The following is a 14,933-nucleotide window of genomic DNA, read 5'->3' on the forward strand; positions in this document are numbered from 1 at the left end:
AAGACAAAAGAGTTAACCAATCTTAGAAAGAACTCATTAAGGAATGGCAAAAGGGGAAATCTGTACAAAATCTTTCAGAACAGTTTCACATTCCAAAGTTCACAATACAAAATACAATTATGAAATTCAGAACAACAAACAGTGTAGTAAATAAGGCTTAAACTGGACACACTAAAGTATTTACATCAAGACAGAAACATGTCATCATTAGGAAAATGAAGAAAAATCCAAATAAGTCCTCCTAAGCTTGCTGCTGAGACTTCTTAAAATTTAGAGTAAAGACATTTGCAGAAACTGTGAGAAGAATTTTAATAAAAAGTGGTTATAAAAGTTGTGTAGCTATGGAAAAAAACCATTTATCAGCCAAAAAAATTGGCAGAAAAAATAAGTGCTCCTAAGCTTGCTACTGAAACTTCTGTAGAATTTGGAGTACAAACATTGCAGAAACTGTGAGAAGAATTTCGAGAAAAAGTGGTTATAAAAGTTGTGTAGCTATGAAAAAAACCATTTATCAGCCAAAAAAATTGGCAGAAAAAATAAAAATTTACAAAAGTTTTATACAAAACCAATGACATTTTGGAACTCAGTTTTGTGGTTGGATGAATCCAAATTCAATGTTTTGGTTCAGATTGTCACCTAAAAGTATGGAGAAAATCTGGAAAAGCTAAAAATGAAAAACCTGAATCCTACAGTGAAATATGGAAGTGGTTCAATGCTAGTGTGGGGTTATATGGCTGCAAATGGTGCTGGAACTCTGGAATTCATTGATGGAATAATGAATCAACATTTGTATAAACAGATTTTAAATGAAAATGTTCAGAAACTGCGGTAAGAAATTGAAGTTAGGGTGAGGGTTTGTTTTTCTATATGACAACAATCTGAAGCATACTTCGAAATCTGTAAGTTTCTTAACGTGCACTGTATAAAAGTTCTCTGGCCTCCACCATTGTCCAGCCTCAACCTGGTTGAACATTTATGGAATCATATTGAATAGACCATCAAAACAATCAATAACAAATAAAACTGATCTTAAAAATCATTATCATCAGAGTTTGGAATTTAATAGACAAAAGTATTACAAAAAAATTGGTTGAATCAATGCTTAGTCATTTAGATGCTGTAATCAGGGAAAAAGGAAGTCCAATTCGTTTTCAAAGGTATAAAATTTTGTTTTTTCATTATTTATTTCCTCTGAAGATATAGAAAAATAAGCAATGCTACTAAGTAAAAATAAATGAAAGTGAACAAGTTGTCTATTGGTGTTATCAGATTTAACTACTGAGAACAAAATATGAGAATTTTCAATGGTACAATGAACATATTTTCAATTTGTATTCCATGCTTCTACACATAGAGCAAATTGAAAATATGTTCTGTTTTTTGAATTATTGTGTTCTAACTGTCACAGTACCTGAATATGACGGTTATATACCATTGAAAGTCTCATATTTTGTTCTCAGTAATTAAATCTTGTTCTGATAATGCCAAAAGAGAACTTGTTTATATTTATTATTTCCTCTGTCTGGATACTTTTGTGATGTGAAAATTTTCACAGTTTGAAATAAAATTATATATTTCATTTTGATTAATGTTTTTTGTATATATATTTTTTCCTAGTGTAAAAAAGTCTGAGGATTTCAGATCTGTTTTTTTTTTTTCCTATTTCATGTGAGAAATGATTTATAACTAAAAACTCTATGTGTCCAGATACTTTTGTGACATAATTAATTTATTAATTTGAATATATACTATCTTTTACAGATACTAAATATACCAAAGATAATAATGCAAGATACATCTTGCAGCATTATTTATCACAGAAATATCATCTCTAATATGTGTTTTGAATTTTTATTTATACTCTGAAATGAGATATTATTTAATAATATATTAAAGCATTTGAAGAACATAACTTACTTTATTTTTTAGGATGCCTATGGAGTTACCCTAGGTGCAATAATTGGTCATTCAATGTGTACACTATTAGCTGTTGTTGGAGGTCGAATAGTTGCTCAGAAAATATCTGTGCGATCAGGTTTGTTATACCATATCACCATTTTATTTATTTATATATACATAAATTTTTCTATGAAGCAGTGATTTGCAATTATTATAAATATAAAATATTGCATCACTTGTCTTTATGATAAATACTTACTTTTAAAATTTTAGTGAGACAGTTTTCTAGTTTCTTAGAATTTAATATTTTAATTTAATGTAAAATTAATTGAAGTAAATTTTAGTTACGCAGTAAAAGTTTGTTTACAATTTAAGCAAGATTTTGGGTTTGTATTAGCAAATATTTATAGCATTACCATCATATCATTTTTATCAGTATTTAGTTCCATAGAATAGAATTTTTTAAATTAAAATTTAATATTATTTTAAATTACTGTATAATTTAAANTTGGATTTAATTCAGCATTCACTATTATTTTTATAGTCTAATGAATTGTTTAAGATTGGTTTCCTTAAATTTTTTCCCACGTGTACTGTACATATCTTCCATGTTTATCTTCCTCTATTTGTTAAGGGTATGTACAAAACAATATGACGATATTCAATCAATATTTATAAAATACATTACAAGTTTCAGATTTTTCTCCCCTTAGTATTTTTATTTTAAGTAAGACATTCTTTGCATTGTTTCAATTTAAATCAAAGATGAAAAGCTGCTTAATAAACCAATAGCTTAGTTTAAGCTATTGGTTTAAGTGACAAAGTGCAGCTTTGTTTAGCGTCTTTACCCCCTTGACCTTTGACCCCTACTCTTTTGCCCCTGGCACTTGGCCCTCCTCCCCCTCCTCTTGCGTCTTCTTTTCTTGGCCCTTTTTTTTGGTTTTTTTTTTTTTTTTGTTAATTTCCTCATTTGTAAAGTATTCTTTAACATTTTTATTACATTTTCTAGTTTTAAGTATTTGTTTTCCATAGTTTTTTATTATAAATTTTTTCTGCCATTTGAAACAATTATTATTTGTAAAAATTAAATTGCTTTGCAACTGCATGTTTTTGCTTTTTCCTTTTTATTAGTGTCATGCTGTCACTCTTAATGAATTATTCATCATAGTGCATTGTTAATGAATTATGTTGTCTTTTGTTTTGTGCAGTCATTTTTGTTTTTTATGGATAGTAAAGATTTCCTTCCTAAAAGAAATACCTCATACAATTCACAACCATGAATCAGAATCATTATTATTAAATATGTCTTTACCAAAACTGTTTTCTTGGCTCCTGAATTATTGTATTCTGCATTCTTTAAGTCTATGTTAGAATTCTTTTTACTTATGTAATAAATAAATGTATTCTAAATTGCATATTAGAATTTGATAAACTTTGTTTTTCATTTCACTTTAAACTAGTTGGCAAAGTATTTTTTTAATGTATTCCAACTGGCAGCACAAAAATATCCTCCTCTGTTTCTTTATTTTCTTAAGTTAATTTATTCAAATATATGAAGTACAGTAGAGTCCCAAAAACTCAGCACTCGATAACCTGGCAGTCCAGATAACTCGGTCATACCCTGGCAGGGCGAAAAAACCCCTAGTTAATTTTCATTATAGATAGCTTTATGCCTCATAAAGTATTTTTCTGAGATCTGTCTTATCAGGTAAATTACTGTACACCGTGTATTCATTAATTTTCATTTTCATGTAGTAAAGGCTCTTTGCCTTCATAAAGTATGTACTTTTCCTTTGTTTAAGGCTATTTGGGCAGTTTTTTCTCTGTTGTATTCTCAAGCAAACAATACATACAAGTACAGTACAGTATTTTCTGAGGAAACACTCATACTTATTCTTTTTTAACCCCATTTCCGATAATCCAGCATTTTCACAAACTCGGCCACCCTTCAGTCCACATTAGGCCACGTTTTTGGGACTCTACTGTATTATTATTTGTCTTTTTCTGTCAAACTTTGTTCGATAGAACATCTTTATACACTAAATTACAGATTTTTTTCAAAAATATTCATAATGCTTGTTTCAAAGTATTCAGTAATTCAGTAAGCAGAGTATTCAACAATCACTAATTAAATTCTAATTTGAATACATTTGAACTACACTCATGTACAAGAAAGTACATTGTCTTTAAGATGCATTATTCCACTTATTACAGTACATGTGTATTTCAAGAATGACAAATTTGTGTTATTACAATTGATTGGTTGTTTTCCATGTAATAGTTGACTCCATTTGCTAAAGTCCAATCAATAAAGTTGGAACAGATAACTTATAAAATCAAAAAATTATTTACACAACTGATTTGCTGGAAAATTGTTAATGATTTTTGATTTTAGATTACTCCAATTGTTGTTCAATAAAGATTAAAACAATGGGACTGATGGTATTTCTAAAATTTTTTGTAAATTTTAAAAATAAAAATTATTCTCAGATTAAAAGTATGAGTAAAACTACTCTTTTATAACTGATTTCGAGCGATTTATGCAAATGATTATCAAAAAAGATACTATACTTCAATCAAAACCAAAATCTTGTTGTTTATTAGATTACTCCATTTGTTTGGACAAAGTTTAAAACTTTTGAAATGCTAAAAAGTGTAATCTACTAGAAAAATATCTAATTTTTCTGTCTCATTTTGTTTTATCACTTTTTCTGTTCTGTGGGCATTAAGAGGGTCATTTTTCTAGGTCTGTTGTGATTTCAGCTATGTGCACAATGGAGGTGGTTGAAAGTGAGCAATGGGACCAAATGTTTCTGAGACAAACCACGCATAAAAAGTTTCTTGTATTTCCTGTTCAAATTTGATCTTGAGTCCTCCTTGGTGATTCCAACTTGGTCCAAGACACTAAAGGTGATGCCTTTAGTGTCTTGGCTATCTGTCCATCATTTAATTAATCATCAGTCTTCTTAAACTTTTTATGTTTTCAGATTATTTAATTTTGATTGGCTATTATTATCATAATGCTTTTTAGAGAGAGTCAGTCAATCAGTGTACAAACTTTTTATGAGAGAAGTAAAAAATTAGACCAAAAAAAAGTAAAGATGAAACTTTTATACAGATTTTCTTATTATTTTGTACTGATTATGTAATGAATTTTTTCATATACAGTAGACCCCCCTATAACGCTTAGATACGTTCCACGCTAATCGAATTTTACGTTGTAGGAATGATTAAATACATGAGCCAATCGCAGCCCGATAGGTGGGAACTTTACGAACTAAGGCTGTTCGAAAGGTTTTCTTCTATAAAATTAACCTATTCTAGACTAATTCCACTCAACATTTCCAAAACACGTATAATTTTTTGGGAATAATCCGTATAAACTATGCTATAAACAAAAAATTATAGGATTACTTACCGAGTGTGTACCGTTCGACTACGCCGTTGCTTAAAGCTGGTTTTCATCGCGGAACAGCACATGAAACGGCGGCCGCGATTTCTAATAACGAATTTTTCGCATAAAAATAACTTGACCTTTGGAGACATCATTAATATAAATAATTTTTATGGCCGTTGAATAAGAAGTGTTTCTTTCACAAGAAATGTATAAAATTAGTGCTGTATTAGACTTACGGTACCTAATTTACATACTGTACAGACGATAATAAACTCAACTTACTAGCCTAAAATCTCCGTAGCGTGTTGCCAGGCGGCAGAAAGCATATATATAATTATAATAAAGTTACAATAAATTAAGTTAATATATAATTATATATACAGTACCTAATTTATATATAATTAATATATAATTATATGTACAGTACCTAATTTATATATAATTTATATATAATACTAAACAGACGATAGCAAACTCAATTTAGCCGCTCCGTAGCGTGGCGCAGGGTCGGAGGAAAGTAGTTCGGCTGCTCATCCACTATTGGTCCAGACTCTATCAATCTTGTCGCGAAACGACGTTATAGGAGGTACGTTATACGAAAGTTGCTACAATTTTTTCGCTACGTTATAGGAATTGTCGTTATAGGAACGCACGTTATAGGGGGGGTCGACTGTACTTAAAATTATTAATTTCACTAACAGTAGCTTTTATTAATTTTAACTTTATTTTGCTTAATTTCAAACTGTTGTCAGTTATTGAAATATTGGAATTACTAAATACTTGAAAATAATTTAAATACACAAAAATTTATGTTGATTTTTTTAAAACACATATTGCTTAGAGCCACCATTTTAATCTCATACAATGCAAATGGTATGTAAATTATGAGCACTTGTTAATTGATCAATAGTGAATTAAGACAATCCTATTGTAATGCCACTTTCATACTAACATTTTTCAAAATTATGAGAAAGTTTACTGTTATTTTTGACTTGGTCAATAGCAAGTTTAAATGATTTTTCTTTTTTATTTTATTCTTATGATATCTAATTACTTAATTTGGGATTGTCTAGAAATTATGTAATGCTACTTTTATACTTTTTCAACTATGAACTCCCCTGTAGCATTCCATAATACTGTCACATACTCATTTCCAAAATTACATGATACATATCTTCAATCAACCTTCTTAATTGTATTAAAGAGTAATACACAGCAAGGGGATACAGAACATTACATTACCGTAAAACCTCAATTTAACAGATAAAATTTCAATATATCATATGTGTACTTTAAAATTAATATTCTGTTAATTTTAAAATGCTTTTTTTATGTAATTAAATTTGCAGGTTTTTCTCAAATACAAGAGTCCCCATTCATAAAGTGTATTTTTCAAAAAATGATTTTGCTTGTTTGTTTGTTTGTTTCAATTTAGATTGTATACCTGTTTATTAGAGTCAGAACTATGGTGAGTACATAAGAAATAGTACATATGGAAAAATTTTCTGAGAAACTGAGAAAATTGAACTTCTATACATACATAATTTTAATTACACAAACATATCTACATAAGTAAAAACAGATAAACTAATTAATTTTTTAACTTTTTAACAACATTTGGAAAATCTGCTTTATTATACAGGGTGTATCAGAATGACGTTTTAAAAATTTGGGGATTGTAGAGGATGAAATTTTGAACGTTTTGATATAAGGAACCTATAGCCGGAAATTTGAACTAAAGTGTCTTAGACAGCAAAAGTTACAGCCAAATCTGAGAAGCTGCTACCATTTGGCAAAAACACTACTGGTAGCTTATATCTTACATATTTAATAAATAACCAGTCAATTTAACCCTTTTTACTATGACATGGTTGGTTGTACTTTATCCTTCAAAACAATGATCCAAACTGCAGTCACTCAAGGTCACTCTACATATTTTACTTAAAAATTCATCAAAAATGGAATTTTTATCATAGAGATACAAAAAAATTGCATATATTTATTACTTAATTTAGTTTTTGGCACAATAGTGTAGAATTGTTCAAAGTAAAAATTACTTACAAAAAAAAAATGTTAAATTATGATCTAAATCTTTGATGTTATAAATTACTTTACCTTTGACACCAAATAAAATTCTCCTATTTCGTTATTTGTTTCTGGCACCAAGCCAGTACAAAAGGGAATATTGTTTTGTACATGATGATATAAGATTTATGCATATTTATCTATTTATCATGAACAATATCACTTTATATGAAACAGTCCATATTTACTAGTTTACTGTCTTTCTTCAATAAACTCTCTGAGGTTAGTAGGACATTTCATTTTAGGCAGTAGGCAACTTTAGGCAATAAACAGAAAATACCAAAACTATAGAACAATAAAACACATTACACAAAGAAAATTGACTAGTGAACATGTGTTTAATTTGATAAAATAAGTAAATAAAATAGAACAAAAGTATATGTATATATATATATAACTTATAGGCAATAAGTAGTAAATACCAAAATTGTAAAACAATAAAATGACTACAGAAAAAAATTGACTGGTGCACATGCTTCCTTTGTTTCAAAAATAAATAGTAAAATTAAAATGATGAAGAAAAGTTTTGATTAAGATTAAACATTTTTCAAAATAATGAAATATCGTCATTTCATATCTTTCAGCTGAAATGGAACTGATGATGTATCATCATAAAAAGGTTAAAGAACTTAGCATTACATAATGTTTTTGTAAACTCCCCACCCCTTATAATACATTGTAACAATATATCCACCCACCTATATCTGTATTATGTAATTTATGGACAGCTCCCTATGTCTCCCCAAAGAAACATAAAGGAATAATTCCCAATAATGAAACATCAAAGAATATGATTATTGGATCAAGCAGATAAATAAAATGTAAAATATTCACCAGATAACAATTTTTAAAAATTAAATAAATTAAAAGACAAAGTCTGTCAAAAACAGTCATCTTTTTAATTCACTTTCATATTTTGGAATACACTGTGATGACCTTGATTTTTCTTTTCAGGCTATTTGATTATCTTAACAAGTGTTAAAAAAAATTTCCTTAGAAAATGAATATATGTATACATTCATTTAAAAGTTAAAATCACCTTTCAAAACTAGAACTGAAACAAAACAAAACTATTTTTTAATTCCAGTTTTGGAAAGTGTTTTTAACTTTTTAAATAGATATAGTTAGTTATACATATATTCATACTTTAAAGGAATTTTTTAAGCATGTGTTAAGACAAGTTTAAGTAGCCTAAAAAAGAAAGGTTAGATTCTTCATAGTATATTTCAGAATACGAAACTGAATTAAAAAGTGACTGTTTTTGATAGATTCCATATTTTAATTTAATTTTTGAAATAAAAAATAATAATTTATTTTTTATTTGTCAAGATAGATAGTCTAACATCATTTTTGAAGTTTTTTTCATTTTCTCTGGAATTTCTCATATTATTTATTCTACTTTGTTGTGATATTTTTAACCAAATGTCATTCCTCACTAAAAATGTCTTCATTTATTATATTTTATTTTTATCAAAAATAAATGCATATTCATAATTGTTTTTATATTTCTTCATTATTTTATACAAATTGATTTAATAAAATGGCAATGTTAAGAACAGTTAAAAACAAATAAATAAATAGTAAATGTTCTTAGAGTCTGAACTAATGCAACTTAAGTAGAGAGAATTTTTATTGAAAATGACATTGAGTAATATTTTTGTATTTTAATCAACATTGTTTTGAATTCTTAAATCATTTAAATTTAAGCATAATTTAAAGTTTGATAATCTTTATATATTTAGTGAATAATAATGCATGAATCAGAAAAATGCATTTTTTAGAAGCAACACTGCTATAAAAAAAGAATAAATAGTACGAGTACTTTTTAGAAATGTTTAGGTACCAGCTATCCCATTGAAAATTCATAAATTTAAAATGTAAAGATTAAGATAAATAAGATTTTAGTTGCTAAATTACATATTCATTGTTGTGAATATCCATTTGTTGTATTTTGTAACATTTTTTATTTAATGTAATAATTTTAAAAAATGTAAAAAAAATAAAAAATACAGGTTTTAAAAACTAATATTTTTAAATTAAAATGAATAATATATTTTTAAAAAATAAGAATTATGGATTAATCTTTAAGTTAATATTAATATTAAGTAAGCAAATATTGCAAAAACATTTATGGAATTAAATTAATTCTTTACATATGATACACCCTGTATTTTATTAAATACAGCATGTATTATAATAGAGTAATAACTCAAAGATTTATTATTACTATGTTCAAACTATTTGAAATACAACTGTGAGATTTGTTGTATAACATGAATGTTTAAAACTTTTCAATGTGGCTTCTGCCAGTCATGAAACACATCCCATTGAAATTCTAGTTCTTGCTGTGCTTTTCTGAAGAACTCCTCATATACAGAAACAAGGTTGTTTCTTTATTCTTTTTTATAGCTGTTGCACATTTGCAGCATATGTTGCACAGACATTGTACCACATGATTTTTTTTATGTTTTAAATTCTTTTTTTTATATACATATAACACTCTATAGCAAATCTTCACATAATGTTGTTGCATTTAACATCATTTCATTATACATTGTTGAGGAAAGATACATTTGTAATCATTTACAATTATTCTTGTTGAATTTTCTTTATAAACAGTAAAATTATTTTTATGAGGTGAGAAATAAATGCTGGAGGTTGCAAACATGGTCCAGTTAGAATAATAATAACTGAAAATATCTTGTTTTTATCATTTAGCCTTTAGTAAAATTGGTCTCATTATATGTCATTTTACTTAATGTTACAGTTTCCAAGAAACTACAATGTTAAGTGAGGACTTTCTGTATTTATAACTGTCACTTGAATAGAATATTTATATGGATATTTTTTCATATTTATGTTTATTATTTTTTAAGTCATAACTTCAGATATACTGTTGTCTGTCCATTCGTCTCGTCTACTTTGTCATTGTGTTTGTTTGTTTTTCGCACTGTCTGTCTAGCTGTTAAATAGTATTAAGATTCGTGCTCACATTCAGTTTCATTAATATTAAGTAATTATAAGTCTTCCTACTAACAGTCACTTGGCACTAATTTCTACACTTAGCTATTTGTGGCGGAACTGAATCATTGATGTTCGCTACACTCAGGTTTTCTTTTAGACTCTTCGGGGACTACGCCTTTCAGCCTAAAAACTGCATGCCAACATCAAACATAGAGGGTACTGTAGCCATATGTACGCTGTTCAGAGTGATCCTGCCTTTCTCTACTATCTATCTCCTCTCCCTCCGTCTTTCCCTCCCCTTTCCCTTACCCTCTTTTCTGCTGGCTAAACACCTCATGTACAGCCAAAGTCTTTCATGCATGCATGCATGTATGTATGTATGTATGTATGTATACTGAGCATGAGATACTGTACATGTTCAATATATTTCATGCAATACATGAGATACATTAATGCTGTTGTTTATTATGCTTGTTTTTAATAATAGTGTAGGTTTTGAAGAACATAATTCTATCAAACAGAAATTTAAAGTAGTTAAGTTTAATTCAAAGTACATATGATAAATTTATAAAATATTCATTAATAAAAATTTTAATATTTTATTTTCTTATTAAATTAAAAACTAATAGCAATATTTTTTTTCAGTTACATTAATAGGTGGTATTGTGTTCCTAATATTTGCTGTTTCTGCATTATTAATGGGACCTGGATCTTGATTTGTAGAAGATTAAATAGAAAGTAAACCTAGTTATGAAATTACATTAGAAGAATGGCGACAATAATAATAAAAAGGAGGATTCATTATATTGAAGAACAGTCTTCAGAATCTTGTTTGTTTCAAAATATGATGATCTGTAAAAGTATTTATTTTGTTTTATAAAATTTATTCTCTTTTAAAAATGACAAATATTTTTAGATGTTAACTTGAATAAATATATTAATTCAGTTAACTAAATTTTAAATTCATTTAAAATCTTCTGTTGTTAATCAAATATATTTACTTATTTTAAAATTAAGAACATGTATGCTTTTATAAGATGTTAATCCTTTGACATATTTTATTCAGACTTTCCTTAAAAATTTCATTTTAGTTTTCATATTATTTTTGTTGTTATTTTGTAATTTCATAGCCAAATTTGTTTTAATAGGTTAAACTTTTTTGCTACCTTTTAACATTTCTCATAATATTTTCATTTATTTCATGTTTATTTCTGTAAATGAAATATTAGAATTATTCGTCCAGAAATTTACAGTAGTATTTATTTTATACTTACTATCTTATTGAATGAAAAACAAATTCAAACAGACATGCATAAATGAAAAAGTGGCAAATTTTCATTAAATTTGTAAAAGTTTTTAAAATTAATATGCATAATCTATTTTTCCATTATTCCACTATATATATAATTTTGAAATTTCTTTTAAAGTATACAGATTTCAATTTATGATTTATCACTTTAAAATTTTTAAAGCCATATTTTTTGTTTTTGTAAGACACTATCATATTAACTTACCTTATGTTAAAATAAAATTTCTTTATCATATTTTAGTTTTCAAAAATTTTTATTAGTTTACTATAGAAATACTATGAAGTCTGGCTAAATGTTATAATTGAAATTTGTTCATTTTTATTATATAAAATGCTAATAGCAATAGAATAATTATATAACTAACTAAAATCAAAATTATAAATCATGATATAAAACATGTCATATATATATATATTATTTGACTACTTTTAAAACAATCTAAATGAACAAAATAATTTTTTCTTCCTCAAAATGTAAGTAGATTAATTTAATTTATATTATGATTTTGTACATTTTGTAAAATAGTTTTCAAGAGATCAGAAATTTAATTTAACAAAGAAGGAAATTTGGTGGTAACAGGAACATCCAGAAGAAAATTAGCCTATAAAACAACAATGGAAAATAAAAGACACGTTACATAATGACTATTCATCCTCTGGTCTAATTATAATAAAAGTTCTTAAAATCAAACAGATGTCTAAAATAAATAAAAAATTATATGACACCAAGAAAATAACAGATATAGAATATTGCTAAAATAATTTAAACAATAATTTTAAAACAAATTAAATCTTAAGAAAAAACAGGGCTAAACTTCTTATTTATGCAAATACAGTAGAGCATCGATTATCTGACTCAATTGGGGACTCAGGTTGGTCAGATAACTGAAAAAATCGGATAACCGAAAAGAAGGAAAAAAATTATTAGTATAGTACATTAGGATATTAGTATATCCCATGTAATTAGTTTATTAGTATATCCCTATTAACCAACTTTGTGTTGAATTTTCATCAATATTTAGCCTAACAAATATTTTTTTAAAATAATAATCGTCGCTACTGTATCGTTAAAAATTATTTTTAAATTATTTTATTGCTCATGAAACAAACAACCACTCATAATTAGAAAATTAAGTCTCGTTTAAATACTGGCCTCCCTTCAATGGTCAAACCGTTGATGCCAGCTAAAACACACAAAAATTTAACAAAAATAATATTAAAGTAGCCAAGACATAGCCAAATATTGTAATGCCACATCATTAGCGGACATTTGAGATTTGCCGACTAGATCGGTCGATTAACCGATGTGACGGTTAATCGAGGGTTGGATAATCGATGCTCTACTGTATAAAATAGAAACAAATAAAATTAAGTATTTTCACTTAATATGGTTATTTCTACAATGATTCAAAAATCAAAACTTAAGAAACATTAAGAAAAGCAGGGATCTTAACTCATGACATTGGATATGAGTAAAATAAAATAATTTTATATTCTATATTTTATTTAATATATTATTAAATGCACTATAATTTTACATATTGAAATTTTTGGAAATAGTTTCAAAATGATCCCTCTAATGACTAATGTTGAACAAGAAAATAATTTTAAAGTATTTGTTTTTCTTTCAATTGTTATTCTTATTCATTAGAAACTAAAGTTATAAACATTTCATTTTTAAATATTTTTTGCTAGAAAAATATAGATTGCAGTATAAAATATGATAAATTATATTTTAATTTACATTATGTAAACTTTAAAGAAATATACTAGAATTTGCTATATTGCAATTTACAAAAATAGTTTCAAAATAAATTCATATGATATCTATTTCATAAAAATATTCAAGTTAAATAAAAAAACTTGTATGGCATGTTTAAATTGTGTGATAATTTTAATGTGAGTAATTCAAAATAAATGTTTATTGAGATTATATTTTAATTAGTCAAAGTAGAATGCCGATTCTTTATTATTATTTTTTTAATTGTAATTTCAAAAATTAACAATCAAAAATTGAAAAAAATTGCAAAAGAGTAAATGGAATGTTGTTGTATCTGTTTCACCAATGTATTTTTTTTTTGTTTTTTTTTTAACAATTTTTAAATACTTAATTCAATCACATTCAATTTAATATCGGGTTTGGGTTGTGTATATTTGTAAACAAATATTGATGATATAAAACAAAGATTTGGCAACTTAAATTCATATTAAAAAAATAAAATATTATAAAAATGCAGTATTTTATCTTTAAAAGAAAGGGAAGTGCTTACAAAAATAATTATTTTGATATTATTATAGATAACAGATTTGTATACTTGATCAATTCTTTTCAGTGTTTCTCAACCTCTAACGAATCGTCGCCCCCTTCAATAAAACCGTTACGTAGTATCACCCCCTTCACTTCAAAATTCCAATGCCGTGGGCCAGGGCTAACGCCAAATTTGTACTGCATTGAATAGACTAGTGACTAGTATAATGTTATTGTTTAATTATTGTACGATATAACAAATAAAATATTTAATTAATCTTAATATAATGTTTTACTATATTGCCCAGAAAATTGTTTTTCGCCCCCAAAATATAAATTGTTACAAATTGCCCCCTAAGCATGGAAAAATGCCCACATGGGGCGGTATCGCCCCCATGAGAAACACTGTTTTAAACAAATAATCATTCAAGAAAAAATATGTTTCTGATCTTAAAGTGAAATGATTTCTTTTTTTGAATATAACAATTTTCCAAATGTTGACAAAGATAGTAACATTTAATATTTGTTATATTGGAACGATATTTATAATTAATTTTTAAGATAGATATATTCTAATAAATAGAAAAAATTTTTATATGAAGATTTAAAATATTAAATGAACTTTATATTTATAAAAATATTTGAATAATTTTTATTTTTAAAAGAATAAGAATTATATCATTTTCATTTATGTGAAAATTTATTATATATATAAGCTATATTGAAAATATTTTGATGACTTGTTAGATGATTATTTAAATAGTCAGATAACTTGATAATACATTTATTCACAATGTTTGTTTGGTACAAATATTGAAAAATTTTTACAAATAATTTTTACTTCTGTAATCTAAGAATTATGATAAAATTTATTTTTTTAAAATATTTACAATAATACGATATATGCTCATATTAATTTATAAGAATGTGTTTGATTATAGACAGTTAGACAGTATTTTACTCATTTTTATAATTCAAAGGATTAACAAATTATAGAAGTATCAATATATAAATTTATTTTTCTTAAATTT

At 26.3% G+C, this 14,933-nt stretch overlaps 1 protein-coding gene across 1 annotated transcript in view; it reads left to right on the forward strand.

The window, feature by feature from the left end:
* LOC111620163 (transmembrane protein 165-like) overlaps nucleotides 1-11,491 on the forward strand; it is a 50,383-nt gene extending 38,892 nt beyond the window's left edge. Inside the window, exons 6-7 of the mRNA XM_023362039.1 lie at nucleotides 1,930-2,035; nucleotides 10,991-11,491. Of these exons, the coding sequence (XP_023217807.1) occupies nucleotides 1,930-2,035; nucleotides 10,991-11,061 (177 nt within the window). The 3' untranslated portion in view covers nucleotides 11,062-11,491. The remainder of the gene's footprint in view (nucleotides 1-1,929; nucleotides 2,036-10,990) is intronic.
* Nucleotides 11,492-14,933: the final 3,442 nt, after the last annotated feature.

This window comes from Centruroides sculpturatus, unplaced genomic scaffold (assembly GCF_000671375.1).
Source record: "Centruroides sculpturatus isolate CEXI.00-Female unplaced genomic scaffold, Cexi_2.0 scaffold202, whole genome shotgun sequence".
In the NCBI taxonomy this organism is placed as follows: Eukaryota; Metazoa; Arthropoda; class Arachnida; order Scorpiones; family Buthidae; genus Centruroides; species Centruroides sculpturatus.